Raw genomic sequence first — 18984 nt, forward strand, 5'->3', positions numbered from 1 at the left:
TTTCCACATTGAAGTTTGGCACAGGGTAGCACGGCAGAACCTTGGAAGGTGGAGACAGTTACTTTGTCAATAATTATTTCAATTGGGCAAGGACAGTTGGTTTATTTCTGGTCTTACTGATTTGCTGCTGCATGTTCATTTGTCATTCCTTGGAGCAAAATTTTACTTATTATACAGATAATTTGTATCACCTTAAAAACATTTCAATGCAGATAACATTTATCCATGAAACACTTTATCATAATTTATCCATAATATATGACTTTCCCTAATAATATGTGATATGTAATCATTTCAAAAGGAGAGCAGTTTGTCTCTAAATTAACTCAGCCTAATAAAAGGATTTGTTACTAAACTTTCAGTGGGAAACTTCTGCAAACATGTATCTAATATATAGGGAAATACTTTTATTTGGAATCTCTGAATCAAGAGGGTTGTTTCTTTGAATGATTTTGCTAAAATGACCAAAGAATATTTTTCCAGATGCTCACAGGAGAGCCACAATTACACCATTAGAGATAAATTTATTTGGTCTTAAGTGTTTGTCACTTTTCAGGATGTTCCTCATAAGTTGCAACTATTCCTATCAGTATTTAATATGAGCTTCAACTAATAAGGAAGCATTAATTATTAGCCAAGTAGGAACAAATTCCAGTAGGATTAGAACATAGGATGGGAACAGGTTTAGGGGCGGGGACATGTATACATAAGGAAGGTGAAGTTCTTAGGCGCCAATGATGAAATTTGCTTACGTGATAATTATATTATTTTTAAAGGAAGTTTGGTATATTCCTTAACTTGGCTTTAACATTTAGCAGGAGCCCCTTTCTATTTCAGCTTCATTTTCAGCATAGTAGCCTTTCTATACTTTTTCTATAAGACTTGGGCAACTGATCCAGGCTTCACTAAGGCTTCTGAAGAAGAAAAGAAAGTGGTGAGATTTCTTTGTTACTGATATTTTTAATAGGAGAGTTTGTAAACTTTAGAAAGTCACGTATGCAGATGTGTTGCTTTTTGTTATGGCTGCATAACATGTGGGGTGATATAGCAAAAATTAGATTTCCACTCTAGTTTTAAGACATATTTTTATTTTCTGTTAAAGTAATACCCAACCAAGAGTTTTTCAGATGTGATTCCTTTTAGGAATATGATCTCCTGCTTCCTTGTAATAACATTTTCATAATGGTCATTTAGCTTACATTTCCCCACTTAATAAATGGAGAGTAACTAGTCAGTGACCAGGAAGAGTCCTTCTGTTTATTAGCTGAGGAAACGCCCCTTCTCTTCCTCAAATGTGAAGTTGTCAGATGACGTGGCATGTTTTCCGTTGCTCATGAATGTTTAGAAGTTGGAGAATGTTGTCTGTTACCTAAAGCCAGTGTTCCTGAAAGACTCAGCCCTTGGTGCTTGTAACTTTCAGTTTTGATGTATACTGGTGGGTTTTTCTTTTTTAATGGGTGTGTATATGTGCATATTTATTTTTCTCTAGCAGATCGTAACTGTGAGATGATTGCCATTCACAGAGATGAGGTGATAGGCGGGAGTGATGGGGTGGTATAATTTTTACGCATCATAATTTATTAGCTGTTGGTTGAAAATGCAACCTTGAAGAGTCACCTCATTTCAAGCACAGAATGATTTGGTGGCAAGTATTCCAAATTGCTTTTCTAACTACTTCAGCTTGGAGCGAGAGCTGTGAGAATGGTATATAACTGTACATAATACATTTTCCAATAAAAAGTGATAATAGGTCAAACTTCATGTCTTTCAGAATATCATCACCCTTGCAGAAACTGGCTCTCTGGACTTTAGAACATTTTGTACATCATGTCTTGTGAGTTTTTTCTTTATAATTTTTTTCCATAGTGAGAGCAAATTCTTGGTAATGTTGCTCATGTAAGCATTTGTCAGATCTTCATGGTATATTTATACACCTTTGTTTTTACCCATTTCTAATTTTACATTCCTGTCTGAACAGCTTTTTGTCTTGAACATATGGAAGAATGATGTTTATAATCTCTTGAAGTTGTCTGTGGTTACATCTCTCTGTGGATTATCCATTGTGTGTTTTATTTGCTTTTCTCTGTCATGAAGCATATATTAGAACTAACTTCAAATCAGAGGCTCATATTGACCTTAGAAACCACTTAGTGAAACCTCTCATTTTGCAATTGAGGAATCAAGGGAGGAAGTAAATTCTCCCAAATTATTGGTGCCGCTAAAAATGGAACTTGGGTTTCCTTCCCTTAGTTCTGTGCTTATTTTGCTCTGTGGTACTGCCTCATTTCCACTTAGCCAGTGTGAACAGGCTCTGGAATTCAGATCCCACTGAGTGATGTCCTAATCAAAGTAGACATATGGAAGTAAATACTAATAAGGCATTCCACAGCCTCTGTGTGAATTGATGGTCTGTTTAGGATTTGTGCCAATGCCTTTGTGACCTCAAGTTAAAATTTTGCTTGTGATTTGTTACCACTTTGAGACACTGGTTTTTGCTTAGGCCTATCTTAATTGCCCACTTAGGTAAGGAAGCCATTAAGGTCACTCCATTGCCATGTATGCAACTCCTGTGTGGCTCGATATGATCAACACTGCCTGTGGACTGGACGGTGCATAGGTGAGAGATTTAATTTTTCAATTACTACTATGAAGTTAAGCATATGTTTAGTTATGACTCGCAGAAAAAGTGGAAGGGCATCCTAGGGCTCCATTTTCAATATTCCAATAGGAATGAGCCCGTACATCATTATTATGCTACAGGTAACATAGTATTTGCACATGCATCATTCTGTTTGGTAGCCATAGGCCTGTGAAGTAGACAGAAGAGGTATTATCTCCATATTACTTGTAAAAACGCTAGATCAGAGAAGTTAAATCACTTAACTTACAGTGACACAACTAGTAATATGTAAACCTAGGTCTCCTGAGTCCAATAGGTGTTGTTCCTTCTGCCGGGTTTTGCTGCTTCAGGAGAAGGTTGGACCATGATGTAGTAGCTGAGGAGCATTTGTGTCATTAGCACTGAAATGCTTCCATCTCCAGCATTGAGAAGGCAGCTTGTGCAAAAGAAGACTTAGTTGCCTAGCCCTTCCCGCTTCCCTTCTGTAGAAGTTTCTCAGATTGTGGGTTGCCACTCTTTGCATGTCCAGTAGCAACGTGTAAATTTATTGCTGCTCCTCATATTCGTTTTTTGTGTTCCCCCTGATTAAGTCAATCCTTGATATTCAGAAGTGGTGCTTTTACAAACATGTTACATGGAAGGAGGAAAGATACAGGGTATGATTAGTCCAAAATCCTGCCTGGTTCGCTTCCTTCCATCACAGGATAGGACAGCCTAGAGCAGTGTTTGCTTAGTTAACTTTATTCTATTCCAGAAGTTTTACTTTTACAAACATGTTACATGGAAGGAAGAAAAAGACTGTATGATTTGTCTAAATTCCTGCCTGTTCCTTTTCCTTCCATCATAGGATAGGCCAGCCTAGAGCAGTGTTTGCCTAGTTAACTTTATTCTATTCCAAAAAAGTATCTTCTTTTAAGTAAGTAATGAATAAATAATAGTTCAGTTAACATGGACAGTTGACTGTGACATATCAGAAATGTGTGGTTTGATTTAATGGTACTTAAAAGCAAAACAACAGCTTTATTTCTATTTTACTTTGCTGAAGACTTTTGACAGGAAAGTGGTTAAGGAGGTCTTATGTTGAAAATCAGAAGAAATGAAAATATTAAGTATTTTTTTTTCTTTTTTCTTTAGGTTTTGGCAATCATCACTATTACATATTCTTCTTGTTTTTCCTTTCCATGGTATGTGGCTGGATTATATATGGATCTTTCATCTGTAAGTGTAAATTTTTCTTACGACAAGCACATACACCTACACCCATTTCTACTTTTCCTTGTAAACCCTTGGATATCACATTCTGGCTGGGTGACTACAAACCATACCCCTAATAAGAACAAAGCAAATGCCTCTAAGATTCCCTCAGCATTGGGAAGCTGCAAGAAATACAAGATGAGGTTATTTCTCAGTACTTTAGGAAAAAAATGTGATAAATTTGAGAAGTGGTCAAAAATAGAAATTCATTTAAGGCAAATACAGATTTGCTCCCCAGTGAAGAGGGAAAGTCAGTTGCTGAAGTACAAAGTAGGAGGTGATAAGTAAATAAAAAAATTTAAAAAAAGTCAGTGGTAGAGAGGTTGGGGGATAGTTGTCCAGTCATTAAGGAAGAAACCTCTGAAAGCACATGCCATTTGGTAAGTATCAGGTTGAAACTGAAAACTGATGGGAATACTAACAGTTAAAAGGTTGGAAATAGTAACTTGGAAGAAAACATTAGATCACTTATTCTGTGGCCCTGAGGAATGAAAAAAGCTTTCAGTAGCAGTTTAAAAGAGTATATAGGGTCTCACATAGGGAATGACAGCCAGCTGTTCTGAGGTGGTTGACTAAGAAGGACAGGGTTTAAATTGAAGCAAGAAAGATTTTGGCTATCTCTTAAGAATTGCATGATTACGTTTTTCAGACCTTGGAAATAGGTTACCTAACTGGAAAAAACCTATGGTGTTTGTAGTTTATTTATTTGGACTTTAACTGTTTATTATTTATTTGTTTTGAAGGCTTTGGGAGAATTGGGCTCTAAACACAGAGGCTTCACTTCTAATCTGTTTCCATCCACCCTCTTGTTATGTTCTTGGTCAAATCTTAGACTTTACCAGTAGAGTACTGGTTTGTTGCTTGAGCTGAAGTCTGGGGTAATTCCGAAAGACATTAAGAATGTTTTTTTCCCCTTAGCATCCTAAGCCCAGTACACATACACTTTTTTCCTCTCTTTCTCTCTTCTGTGTCTCTGTCTCTCTTTAGTTTAAAATTTTTGTTAGTTTTCGAAAGGCAATTCTTTGTACACTTGCCCCCCCAGCTTCCCAGTTTCCCTCCCTGGAAATATCAAGTATTACAAATTTTGTTTTGTTTGGGGTTTCATTTTTAGAGATTATTAACTAGCATCTATGTGTAATGAGTTATTTTTTGCCCTGCCATAGGCATGGAGGGCTTCAGTTACCTTGTCAGACCCTTTCCTACCTGATGCCTTGGGTGTCTTTGATCAGTAGGCAATGCTTTTGTAGCTAAATATAACTGTCACCATGTTAAATAGGTCTAATAGAAGGCTGTAATCTCTGAGCTCAGTTCTTGCCAAAGGCCACCAGTAACCCCGAGCATTCTATTTTTATTTTAATTAATTTTAATTTTTTTTTTGTTTTTTGCTTATTTATTTACATATTTTTGGAGACAGGGTCTCACTCTGTTGCTGAGACTGGAATGCAGCGGCACAATCATGGCTCACTGCAGCCTCAAGTTTTTGATCTCAAGTGATCCTCCTACCTTGGCCTCCCAAATAGCTGGGACTACGGTGCCTGTCACCATGTCCAGTTAATTTTTAAATTTTTTGTGGAGATGGCATCTTCACCATGTTGTCCAGGCTGGTCTTAAGCTCCACGCCTCAAGTGATTCTCTTGCCTCAGCTTCCCAAAGTGCCGGGATTACAAACATGAAGTACTGCACCTGCCAGCATTCGATTTTTAAAACTTCTTAGGTTATGTCTTATGGTGTAAAAAATAAAAGAGTTTTTGACAGTGCTTGTTTCTACTGAGAAAGCTTCCTTTCAAAGCCTGACAGTAAAGCATATTCCTGGAAAACCTTTGTAAGTTGGCACATGGACCAACTTGTCTCTTGGACTGAATCCTATGGGAGAAGAGCCAGAGTTTACACCTCTCCTGCCTCTCCTCTCTTCTCTCTCTTCACTAAAAATAGTCACCTTTGTTTGGCATCTATGACCAGCATAAGACTGTATTGATAAGGACAGAAGCGATTTTTCATCACATTCAGTCTTTCCAAGTTAGTTTTTTATTACACATGTTGATTCTTCTCTCCTCTTTGTCTTTTTTCTCTGGCTGTGAACCAATTTTCATATTACATTTTGTTTCATAAGAACAGTCCCACCTTATATTCACTTACAACTGTATAAACTAACTGAGTGTATTTTGTTACCGTTATTCCATTTACATTCCAGCAATATTTCTTTACACTGAATGAGGGCATTGTGTCATTTATTATTATTTCACAGACAAAACATGAACTTGTGCTCCATTTCTCTAATGAGGCCTCACTGTCATCCCTCCTCCCTTGTTTACCATTAATGCTGTATTACTAGAGCCCTGCTCTATACTCTCCTTCTCATGTGATCCGATAGCTGCTACTTCTGTACAGCCTCCATCCATTTCATCTTTTGTAAGATCTGTTTACAAGGTGGACAGTAAGTGACTCCAAAAGTGTCCTCTTCTACAAGTTACAGAAAGAAATACTGTAGATTACCATCAGGAAGAGCTCTGTAACTGTCAGAGCCATCTAAAGATGAAAATGATTGACTTGGAATGATATGAGTTCCCTACCATTAGCCACTGGCCAGCTGATAAGAATGTATTAGCACAAATTAAAGTGTTGCATTGCATAAGATAATGTATATGACAACTTGCTGTCATATCTTTGATATTAAATCTGAAAACCAGTATTCTGAAAACTTCAGTGTGAGATCATGCTGTGTTATCAAAAGAATTCCCAGAAGGGAGCAGTAGAAATCCATAAACTGAAAGAAAATAGACATTCTTTCCCACTCAACAGCTGTTTTCTCCACCTACTGTTGGAAATTATATTCTTTTTTGTGATATCAGGTGCATGAGATGCATCTTTCTTTGCTGTCCTAATGAGATGCTCTAGAGAGAGTGTAATTTGCCTTAACTTGTACCTTGATTGCTACTCTGTGATGATTGCTCTTAGAATGCTTCTGGCATATATTCATGAAAGATGGTTGGGAATCAGAGACTTAAAGAGAAAAAAAAAAAGCAGACAAAAAAAGTAGATTTTTAGGATTTAAATGGACAGTTGACAGGAAAGTCATGGACTCATTTTCTTCCTGTCCCTGGAGTTCTTCAGAGCAGCATTGGAAAAATGTCCAAAACTATTTCTCAAATTGTCAGAGGCATTTATGAAACCTCAAAGTGCAAATCGACAGAACTCTCTTTTAAAAATAATTCGCCCTTTATGCATGGCCAGGGTGCCTGTAAAAGTCATTGAATTTACATAACCTTGAAGATCTGTTCCCTTGTTTCTGCTGCTTCCTGTGTGTATTTCTCCTTACTGCTGCTCCTACCTACACGGGTTAGGAGGTTAGTATGAAAGGCCATAGTAAAGTTCTTTAATTGGCACACCTGGGGAGAAACTGAGCTGTGACAATCTGAGTTTTGCTCTATATTCTTTTCCCAGGAGTGTCTGTCTTGTGAGTCTCTTCATCTGGCCTTTCTTCCTCTGCAGATTTAGTTATGGTGTCAGTGCAGAAGTATACCCATGCCTAGCTCCCTGCATGCTATTAGATTGTATTCTGATGACATCTAGGTGCTTACGGGATATCTTGTGCCCGCAGCAATGGCCGGTTCATCTGAACCCTTAATAAGAGTTTATATTCAGTCCTGTAATAGACCTATAGTTGCTATAAACATGAATACGGTAGGGAATGTTCTGAACAAATTATTAACTTCAGGCTAGTGTATCTTATGCTGAATGCTGATTTTAGTAAAGATTTTATGGACCCTTTTTGTTGTTCCTTCACTGTCACCTACTTATACAGTGTTATCATAGCCTCGATTAACATTAAGCCACCATTTTGTCATCTTTAGTTTTTGAGCTGTCATGTGGAAAATGAAACCCTAAAATTGAATCATGATCTGTGCCATACTTTCTCTTCTCCCTACACAGAACTGCAGTGATTTTATCTTCTTGGAGACTGATAACTAGTTTATTGCCTTTTTTTTTTTGATGAATTCACAGATTGGTCCAATCATTGTGCCACAACATTCAAAGAAGATGGATTATGGACTTACCTCAATCAGATTGTGGCTTGTTCCCCTTGGGTTTTATATATCTTGATGCTAGCAACTTTCCATTTCTCATGGTCAACATTTTTATTATTAAATCAACTCTTTCAGGTATTTATTTCTCTTCTTATAATGGCTTTGAGTAAAATTTCCAAAACTTGTAGTGAGATAGACTTGAATTTAAAATCAGAAGATGTACATTATGTTTTTACCTCTGGCACTGACTCTGTGGGTCTAGCCGTGTCATTTAACCACACTTGAATTTCAGGTATTTTGTCTGTAAAATGAGGACAATAATGCCTATCTACTACATTAAACCACAAAATGGTTTAAAGGTTAGCATAATAAATTATTAGTTTAACCTAAGAGTTACCTAATCTGACCTCTTTATTTTATAGATAGAAGTACAGAAAGGTTAAATTGAATTGCTCAAGGTCACCCAGTGTGAGGCAAAATCAGAACTGGAAACTTAGGTCTTCTGACAGTCCCATTCAAGGGCTTTTTCCATTGTACAGTTAAATTATATGTTGTGTGTAAGCATACTATAAGCTGTAAACCATCATGCAAACATGAGAAGATTGTTTTCCCTCAGTTTTTCCAACCCTGTTACCTTTATTACTATGCAGTGTTTAAATGGATGAGAGTGGAAAGAAATGAAAAATACATCACTAACCAATGGTCATAGTAATTACATTTTCAGAGAAGGCCATGGCCATTAGAAAGTTCAAGCTCCAGGGCAGTAGTCACCTTCAGCTTTCTCCAAAGCTTTAGTCCCTTCCCTGCTGCCTTCCAACCCCTATGAGCCTAACCTAATTCTCATTATTGCTGTGTCCTGCCCACGTGGAATGGGAAGCAGGTGGTCATCAGTCTGAATCAATTACTATAAGACCTCAGAAAATTAGAGCATTACTCAACCAAAGCAAAGTGTATTTCACTTTTATGGGAAAGTAATCAATCTCAAAATAATACTAATGATAATAGTAACAAGAAGAGAAGGAAGGGAGGGAGGGAAAAAGAAAGAAATTAAAGAGAAAAAAGAAAAAGAAAAAAATGTTTAGGGATGAAATTGAGTTAATAATATTGACTAAACTGAGGTTTCTGAACATTCCTCTCAATCTCCTATCACTCTGACATCAATAGACTCCGGCAGCAAGAATAGATACTAGCATCTGTGATAATATTATCATTTATAATACCTAGTATTTATAATGCTTTGAGACATCATTTCTAATTATCTTTCTTTTTTTCTGGAATCTTAGAATAAATACAAGTATATGAGGTGATAATATCCTTAAATTTTTAGAAAAAGGTCAGTAAGGCAAAAAATGGACTCAAAGTTTCAGATAATTTCAAAAGGAAGAATTCAGAACAAAGCTGTTTTCTTAATGAACAAAACAATCCAGTTCTTTGAAAACATTTGTTTCCTAAGTGCTCCCGGTAGTCGTAGCTTTGACTGTAGCAAGTCAAGCTAAGTGTTTAGGTGTTGGTTAGGAGCATGGGCTTTATTCTCACACTGACCAAGGAGTCAGTCCCAGCTCTCCCACTCTAAGCTGTGTGGCCTTGAATCAGTTACTTCATCTCTCTAATCCTCTGCATTAGGTATTTGATTTTATTTATTTATTTATTTATTTATTTAATTTTTTGAGGTAGAGTTTTACTCTTTTGCCCATGGTGGAGTGCAGTGGCAGGATCTTGGCTCACTGCAACCTCCACCTTCCCGTTTCAAGTGATTCTCCTGCCTCAGCCTCCCAAGTTGCTGGGATTACAGGTGCCCGCCACTACGCCCGGCTAATTTTTGTGTTTTTAGTAGAGATAGGGTTTCACCACGTTGGCCAGGCTGCTGTCGAACTCCTGACCTCATGATCCACCCGCCTCGGCCTCCCAAAGCACTGGGGTTACAGGCATGAGCCACTGCACCCTGCTGCGTTAGGTATTTTAAATAGATTGTCTCAAATCCTTAAAAAATATGATGAGGGTGGTATGATGAGCTATTTTACAGATAAGGAACTTGAGGTTTAAATGAGATGACTCTGAATGGTTATGGTTTTTCATGATTTAAGAATTTTTAAGTTACCTTAATTCTCAGTCTTCCCCACGTTTTTGGAATTAAATGTTCTTCAGATTAACTTTTTCTTTGACCCTTTTCAAGGAGATACTAAAGAGAGCACACAAGTTGAGATAATTGCAATAACACTGATCTTATATTGTTTTATCTAAAAGTTGCACACTGAATGTGCTGAAAATTAAACATTACCATATGCCATAGCTTGAATTAATATAGCAGTTATTTCACAACTCTAAGTCAATGTATAGTTCTTTCTTGAAGGTTAATAAAAATTAGACAATTAAACAATTACAAAATGCCCAGCTACTAAATTTATATGGGAGACTATAGTTTAAGGCTGCTGCATCTCTGCATCACCATGATCGTTGATTAGAAAACTGGGGGATATTGTCTTTAGGGGACTACTGAATGTTTGCCAGTGTCCTGTGATGTACTGCTAAGAGTGGTGGAGCTACGATGTGGTATTTTTCATGTACCTTCCACCCTTCTTTTTCAGATTGCCTTTCTGGGCCTGACCTCCCATGAGAGAATCAGCCTGCTGAAGCAGAGCAAGCATATGAAACAGACGTTGTCCCTCAGGAAGACACCATACAAGTAAATGAGACCTGTTTTGGACACTGAGTCCTGTGGAAGATCCCTAGTCACTGGTTTCCTAAGCTGTTGCCACTGCCCATGGCCTTGTTGCTGTTCTTTAACTTGCCTTCTAGTACAGTTGATCCTCCTTTTCTTAGAGAAGATTTAGTGATGGGGTGAGTGGTAAAGTCATGAGCCCCAAGGTGGTAAGAATTTGAGAGTTAGTTTACTGGACACAGCACAAATAGTAAGTGACTTTGAAGTTTTGCCAAAGTGGGGAATCTCTCCAGTCAAGCCACATGGTCACAAGGTTGTTTGTTGCTGGCGTGGAATCGATGTGAGATAATTAAGCGTATGGCTGAGGGAGCCAGCCACAAGGTGCTCTGTAGAAAGTGTTTGCTTGTGTGCTTTGCCAGGATTTTCAGCCTGGCTTTCTATCACCAGTAATTCTTCTAGCCCTATGTTGAATGTGCCCACTTGTACCAGGGAGAAGCCAATTTTTCAGGTTTGGATTTGTTCCCCCTGGAGCATTTGGTTGTATGAAACACGTTTTCAGTTGAAAATGAGAGTATGTGTAGAAAGACCTTTGTCTTATGATATGAAAGATCGGGCTTTGAAGCTTATCTCCCTGCCACTTATGGCAGGGTCTTGGAAACTGGGAGTGCTGCAGAGGTGACCCAGAGCCCTCTGGGGATTTGAACGCTCGCTGCATATCTCATGAGCAGTCTATTTTAAAGCGTGCTCTTGGTACAAGATGAAACTGTTAGGCTGTTAGACAAGGGGATCAGAGACTGCGATATGACTACAATGTGTATTTAGGAGAGGAGAGAAATTGACTTAATTGGGAAGAGATGGCTAAAGTAATGGGGAGTGGAGAGGAGTGTAAACTTGTGATGATAGTTTCACACTGACAGTGATAATAAAGTCTCTTTCTTTGTAGCTTAACCAGAGGAATAAATATTTACTCCACTAAACTGTGGAAGCATGTGATAGAGTTGGAATTTGAAGCTGAGCCTTGAGAGATGTGGGGCAGGGTACAATGGAGTTGGGAGGGAGGAAGGGCATTCCAAGCCCTAGCGAAGAGTCTGAATAGAGGGACACATGAGAGCTCTGGAGCACGTTTGCTGAGTGATGGCAGCATCAACTAGAGGAACTCAACGGAAAACCTGAGTCCCGCCCAAACCAAAGATTTTACTTGTTTTCCTCCCCTAAGTTACTTTTACTCCATACAGTAGTCACCCTTTCTCCATGAGGGATATGTTCCAAGAACTCCAATGGATGCCTGAAACTGCAGATAGTACTGAACTCTATATATACCATGTTCTTTAAGTCTGATAACCCAACAGGCAGGTAGTGTAGACAGAGTGGAAACACCAGCCAAAGGGATGATTTATGTCCCAGGTGGACAGAGCTGGATGGCGTGAGATTTCATCATGCTCCTCAGAATGGCAGGCAATTTAAAGCTTATTAATTGTTTATTTCTGGAATTTTTCATTTTAATATTTTTGGGCTGCTGTTGACCACAGGTAACTGAAACTGAAACCAAGGGGAAGGGGACACTAACTAGCTTTTGAGCCAGGCCCTGTAAATTTCTAGCATGCGTCCCCACTGCCACCCCATCAACTCTACATAGCCCTCTTCCCAGGAAGTTGCCCTCTGAGTAGTGTTGGTCCTTTAGTGGCAGCAATGCCATCATCCCCATGCAGAACACAATCTTCTAAACGCAGTCATCCCCATGGACAGGTGTGTTTTGATGTGTGTAAGGGATTGGGTTGGGCACTGAAAAGATAGAGCATATGCATAAAAATGAGCATTTCTCGTAACTGGAATAGGTAGTAGTACTTCCGAAATTTAATGGAGAAAAAATGATGCCTAAGACAGTGTAGTCAGGAAAGCTCCAGTGGAAATGTGGACGTTGGCCTGGGCCTTGAGAACTGGTGGGACTTGAAAGGATAAGGGGGTTCCTGAGCTAAGTGTAGAGCAGTGTGCGTTTCAGGCCCATACAGCTATGATTGTGGGAAAAACAGAGCCAGAGTAGCTGGAGCAGGAGATTTATAAAGATGCACCGGGAGCTAGAACTTGAGGGATACACTGTACAGAACCTTGAATACAAAGAGGAGGAATGTTTTTTGAGCCTCTAGGCAGAGGAGTGTCTTTAAAGGGTTTTGATTGGGAAGTGAGGCGCTCTGGCTATATCAGGGTTTTTGGAGGACAACAGTCTGCAATATGCAAGATGAATTAAAAGGAATTGAGACAGAGAATTCCTTTAGAGAGTTACTTACAAGGTTTAGGGAAAATCCCATCTTGTTGATTACAGTTGTTCTGGCCTATGTGGCCTTTGAGGTAATCGGGGTCTGAATTAGGGAAGTAGGAATAGAAAGAAAGAAACTTATTGATGTCAGTGGCCAGTCCATTAAGTGGGGAATCCAAAATGAAGTGATGACGAAAAACCCAATTAAGTTGCTGAGCAGAAGCCAGGAATCTCAAAATACAGATTCAGGTCCAGAAATAGGCTTCAGTTTTAAGGTCCCAGAAGCCCAGGAACTATCTGATTTACCCCTGGATTTCTAAAGGACATTGTACGTTACAGATTCTCCATGAATGTTTGTCAAGCTACACAGGAAATATAGTAAGACATAGTCTCTTTTTTTTTTTCTTGGCAGCCTTGGATTCATGCAGAACCTGGCAGATTTCTTTCAGTGTGGCTGCTTTGGCTTGGTGAAGCCCTGTGTGGTAGATTGGACATCGCAGTACACCATGGTCTTTCACCCAGCCAGGGAGAAGGTTCTTCGCTCAGTATGAAGAAAAGCAACCCAAAACTCTCAATCTGATTTGTTTTTGTTTATGTTGATGCCCTATAGTTTGAAAGTAATGTAAAGATTTAGAGTTCACCTAAGTCCAAAGGAAAACACTGGTGGTTTTTTAAAGCCATTGGGTAAAAAAAGTTTTCAATAAAGGCACTACAGTTTTTTAGATTTAGAAAGATGGACTTTTCCAATAAATCTTGGCAGACATCTAAAAAAAAAAAACATTTTTCACAAGAAAGTGCAAGTTACTTTTTTTGGAAATAATACTCATTGATTATGGATACAATGGAGTATTTTCAGATGCTATATTGGCTGTTTCAAAATAGTACTATTCTTTAAACTTGTAATTTTTTGCTAAGTTATTTGTCTTTGTTGTATCTATAAATATGTAAAAACTATTTAAATAGATGTACCTGTTTTGCTTTCACACTTAATAAAAAAATTTTTTTTTGTAGTTGAGACTTGGTTTCTGACACTTAACACTTCTAGAGTCTTAAATTAAGATGTACATAGGACACAAAGAAATTAGTTCACAATTCCAGGAATGAGTTGAGATTATGATTAATACCAGTAAGCAAGATTTAATTTGATTTTTCATCTTACTTAGAAAATAGAACATAGAAAGTCTTAAATTTTAATTACAACTTAGTAACCCCAAAATATTAGACTGGTATGACTATAATTACTAATTTCCCTTGTTCTACAGGAAATGCTAATTCAACTTTAACTCTAGTATAGTAACTCTAGTATAGTATTTATACACCCCTGGGCGTGCCACCTTCCTGCTGAACAACCTTCCTTGGGTTCCTGTTGCTCTTGGGGTAAAAGCAGAAATTCTCATTGTGCCCTACAAAGCCTTGAAGCATATGATCCTGTTTTGTTTAGCATTGCCAGTGGATCACGTTGTACTCTAATCATGTTGGCCTTTCATTTCAAAGATCCATTCTTTCTTCTACCAGAGATAAGAGATGCAGATAAGGAAACTAAAGCCAAAGAAGGTTTTATCTTCTCCAGGGTCACAGAGATACTAAATGGGGCTGCCGCTCTACAGTCCCAATCACCTAGAATATTGCGTGACACATAGTATTTGTTCAAAAAATATTAGAATTTGTTGAACCAATTTCAGGGTTTTAAGCAAGTGAGGAAGCTATCAGAATTGTGTTTGAGGACTGTGCTTCTCAATTGGGGCACAGAAGAGCTTTTTCAAGGTATATTCTTTCTCCCTTCTTCTCTTACCAGCTCCTACCAAGTTAGTATTGTGATCCAAATGGTCCAGAGACTTTAAATCAGAGTCACAGGGCCGGGGTGGGTGTCTGGGGCTCACAGTTTAAAATTTAGCTTCTCCATCTCAGCCCTTTCACATCAGTCTCTGGGGAGAGAGTGCTAGAATCCTAATGATTCTTACATGTGCACACTACTGTTTGAGAATCATTTACTTAAGGAACCTTACGTTCTCCATTCTCTACATTGTGAAAAGTTATTTTTTTAAGTTTGAGAATCACTGTTTAATTGGTATGCAGTTGTAGTGGTAAAGAGACCAGATTCTAGGGACCCTGGATTTGAATCTTTGACCTGCTAATTACTGCATAAGTTACTTTTAATCCCTTTGGGCAAATGACGTAAATCTGTAGAGCCTCAGTTTCCTCATTTGGATTATGTAGATAATAATAGTAAATACTTTGAAATGTCATTATGTGAATTAAATGTGTTAATGTTTAAAAGTGCTTAGAATTATACTTGGCATATAGTAAATGTTCAATAAATGCTGGCTATTAATTTAGAAGTCTAACAGAAAACTGATTACAGGAAAGATAAGCTAGGGGTAGAGAAATGCACCGAATCCACCCTTCCGTGCTGTGTTGTATGTTCTAGGGCTAGAATTCTGCAAGCTACAGTTTCCCTGCGAGATGACTTCCCGCTAAAGTCTGCCAGTAGACTGCAAGGAGGAGCAGAAAAGGGACTTATTTCATTCTTGCCAGCTATTCCTCTCAGTGTTGCTCCAATGGTGGCCCTTCGCCCCGCAATGACATTTGGAACCAGTGTCCAACTGTTCTTCTTCCCAAAACCTACTTCATCGTGCCCTGTTAGAAGTACTAGCAACCAGGCAGGGCTCTCTTCTTTGACATCTGACTTCTGCCCCGGGAGACTTCTTCTCTGGGCATCTGAATTATGATAACCCATCTCTTCTCTTAGTTTCCCTAGCCCCAGGAGTGGTAGCTGCCTCTAGCAATTACTATCTCTGTGTTAAGTCAGTGTGTTCCCTTTTTACTTTTTCAAAAATAACAGCACCTGTTTAGCTAATTCCCTCTACTATATTCTCTTTATTAAAATAACTAGTGTGGTTTCTATTTTTCTGGTGAAACTTGACAGATACAGAATATTAGAAATAAGCTGTTATTGATGGTCTAGGCAAGAAGTAATGAAGGCCTGAAGAAAGACGATGACAGTGGCACAGAGGAGCCCCAGCAGGCCCAGATCACTGATTGGATGCAGGGAGAAAAAGAGGAGCCAAAGATGGCTTTGAAATGTTGAACCGAATGAATGAGAGGATGAAGATGCTACTTTGAGAAATAAGGAACACAGTGTGGGGAGACTAGGTGAGGAGTTTGGTGGCTGGGATCTACTGAGTTTGAGGTACTCGCAGGCTTTCCAGTGGGAAAGTCTAGAAGGCGACTGGAAAGAGGCCAGGGCATGGATGGGAACCATCTGCGTAGATGGATAAGATTGTCACAGGGGAGAGGTAGAAAATAAATGAAAATGGAGAGTCACCTTCCTCACATGGAAAGATGTATGCTAAAAAGAGACCAAAGATAAGAACTAATGCAAACAAACAGACTAAAAAGTGTGAGAGAAAGGAGAAGGGCAGGAGTAAGAGCTTATGGAATATAGATTTAGGGAGCTAGAGAAGGAAGAAGTAACTAAAAGGAGATCAAGTAGGAGGACAACAAAGTAGTGTCAGCCAGGTGCGTTGCCACTCCTGTAATCCTAGCATTTCGGGAGGCCAAGGTGGGCAGATCACCTGAGGTCGGGAGTTTGAGACCAACCTGACCAACATGGAAAAACCCCATCTCTACTAAAAATACAAAATGAGCTGGGTGTGGTGGCACATGCCTGTAATCCCAGCTACTCGGGAGGCTGAGGCAGGAGAATCGCTTGAACCCGGGAGGTGGATGTTGCAGTGAGCCGAGATTGTGTCATTGCCCTCTAGCCTGGGCAACAAGAGTGAAACTCCATCTCAAAAAATAATAATAGTGTCATAGAATCAAGGGAGGATTCATTTCAGAGAGGAAGCAGTCAATTGGCAGGAACTAAGGAGCGACTTGAGCAGAAGTTGAGAATAGCTGACGAAAGACAAAAGAGTTTGTGATTAAGAGGTTATTAGTAGGGCCGGGTGCGGTGGGGATTGGCAAATCACTTTAGGCCAGGAGTTCGAGATCAGCCTGGCCAACATGGTGGAAACCCCATCTCTACTAAAAATACAAAAATTAGCCAGGCATGGTGGTGCGTGCCTGTAAATCCTAGCTACTCAGGAAGCTGAGGCAAGAGAATCGCTTGAACCCAGGAGGCAGAGGTTTCAGTGAGCTGAGATAGTGCCATTGCACTGTAGCCTGGGCAACAGAGCGAGACTCCATCTCAAAAAAAAAAAGAAGAGGTTATTAGTGACCTCAGTTATTAGTGGTGGTTGAGGATGGAGACTAGGGGCAAGGAAGACTAAAGAATCTAAAAGACTCTTTAGACTCTTTAGACTAAGTGAAATCTAGTATTACAGTTTGGCTCTGAAAGGAGAAAGAAGAAGGCAGTAGCTTGTGGCATAATAGCAAGGTTTAGTCTTTGTTTTATTTTAAATCCAAGACAAACCCAATCATGTTTTTCAGGGCCAGGGGAATGTGACTGTTACGCTATTTTGCCATAACTTCATTCCTTTCTTCAAATATCTATATAGCCACATTGGAGACAACAAATTTGAATCTCTTTTGCAAATATCAGGCAAAATCTTGATCATGCCCCCTGTGACTTAGGATGGACGCTGGCGCCGTGAGAGTGGAATCACTTGGATGTAGCACAGTCTATGTTTCAAGTGTGTAGTAGTCATGGGAGCTCATGCAATAATAAATATCCTCCCAATCTCAGTGGCTTCACACAGTGTTTCTTTCTCATGTCATGGTCTGTTTAGCTGTTAGCAGGTGTTCTTCCATGCAGTGACTCAAGCTGCTTCCCACCTAGTGGCTCCACCATTTCCCAGGGCCTCAGTACCCACTGGACTTCTGCAGACAGACATATGGAAAGAATGGAGATTCTCCTGAAAGGTCATGGAGGCCAGGACTTCATTGGCCAAACTCAGTCGTGTGTCTCAGTGAACAGTAGGGGAGCCTGGGAAATGTAGTAGAACAGCATGCCCAAGAAGCAGAGGGGAAGTACAATTGCTGAACCACAATAAGCTTCTTCCTTTGTTTTGTTTTTTTCTGAACTCATTCAATCCAGTATGTAATAAACTTTTAGATTCTAACAGAATTTGCATTTAGCCTGGCCTATACTCTCCCCTGTTTCATTCACTCAACAAATGTTTATTAGCTGTCTACCGTGTGTCAAGCACTGTGAATGACTTGACATGTCACATTCTAACAAGCAGGCAAATGGGAATTCAAAATTTCAATACAATGACATAAGTGCTATGCTAATTACATACTGGCTATGGGAGTGCAGAGGTGGATTAATTCTGCTTGGGTAGTTCAGGAACAATTTGCAGAGGAGATGGCATTTGACCTGTGACTTGCTCAATAGGAGTTCACCGGGCTAAGAAGTTGGATTAGCGGGTAGAGATGGGGGGAGGTTCCTATCTTCCAGGAATTCTAGGCAGAAGGAACAGCATTAGCAAAGGCATGATGGGGTGAGGGTTCTGGGCATATTTGGAAAGCTCCAAGTCTTTGAGTGTAGCTGGAACTTTGAGAGAGATTGTCTAAAGCTAAGTTGAAGGGGTAAGGCCGAGGCCAATTTGTGAAAGTCTTTATGTGATACACTGTTATGGGCTGAACTATGTCTCTACAAAATTTATTTGTTGAAGTCCTAACCCCCCAGTACCTCAGAATGTGATAGCTGCGTTTGTAGATAGGGTCTTGAAAGAGGTAATTAAGTTAAAATGAGGCCATTCAGGTGGTCCCTAATCCAATATGACTGGTGTCCTTCTAAGCAGTGGAGATTGGGACACAGACACCCACAGAGTAAAAACCACGTGAAGACAAAGGGAGAAGACAGCCATCCCCAAGCCAACGGGCGAGGTCTCAGAAGAAACGAACACTGCTGACACCTTGAACTCAGACTTCAGCCTCCAGAAATGTGAGACGATACGCTTCTATTAAGTCACTCAGTCTGTGATACTTTCTTATGGCAACCCTAGCAGACTATTACACATCCTAAAAAGAGGGATGGAGGGGATGTATTCTAGAGACATTTGGAGTCAGAATCCAGGAGGCTTGAGAAGTGAGGCAAGGTGGGGTGAGGAAGAGAGCAAAGCTAAGGATGGCTAAAGTTTTTAGCTTCAGATTTCCTGGGTAGATGGATGGTGGGGCCAGTCACTGTGAAATGCAGCAGAGGAGGAGGAGGTTGCATTGTCCTGTG

At 39.5% G+C, this 18984-nt stretch overlaps 1 protein-coding gene across 3 annotated transcripts in view; it reads left to right on the forward strand.

Moving 5' to 3' along the window:
• The window catches only part of ZDHHC13 (zinc finger, DHHC-type containing 13), a 53494-nt gene extending 39667 nt beyond the window's left edge, over positions 1–13827 (forward strand). For 2 of the 3 annotated variants that reach the window (XM_011937478.1, XM_011937479.1), the window contains 7 exons: positions 810–934; positions 1772–1834; positions 2524–2617; positions 3755–3838; positions 7877–8034; positions 10485–10582; positions 13225–13827. In XM_011937478.1, coding sequence (XP_011792868.1) covers positions 810–934; positions 1772–1834; positions 2524–2617; positions 3755–3838; positions 7877–8034; positions 10485–10582; positions 13225–13363 — 761 coding nt within the window. In that variant the 3' untranslated portion in view covers positions 13364–13827. The remainder of the gene's footprint in view (positions 1–809; positions 935–1771; positions 1835–2523; positions 2618–3754; positions 3839–7876; positions 8035–10484; positions 10583–13224) is intronic. The other variant, XM_011937480.1, reaches the window with a different exon arrangement.
• Positions 13828–18984: the final 5157 nt, after the last annotated feature.

Source organism: Colobus angolensis, unplaced genomic scaffold (genome assembly GCF_000951035.1).
Source record: "Colobus angolensis palliatus isolate OR3802 unplaced genomic scaffold, Cang.pa_1.0 Scaffold164, whole genome shotgun sequence".
NCBI lineage: Eukaryota > Metazoa > Chordata > Mammalia > Primates > Cercopithecidae > Colobus > Colobus angolensis.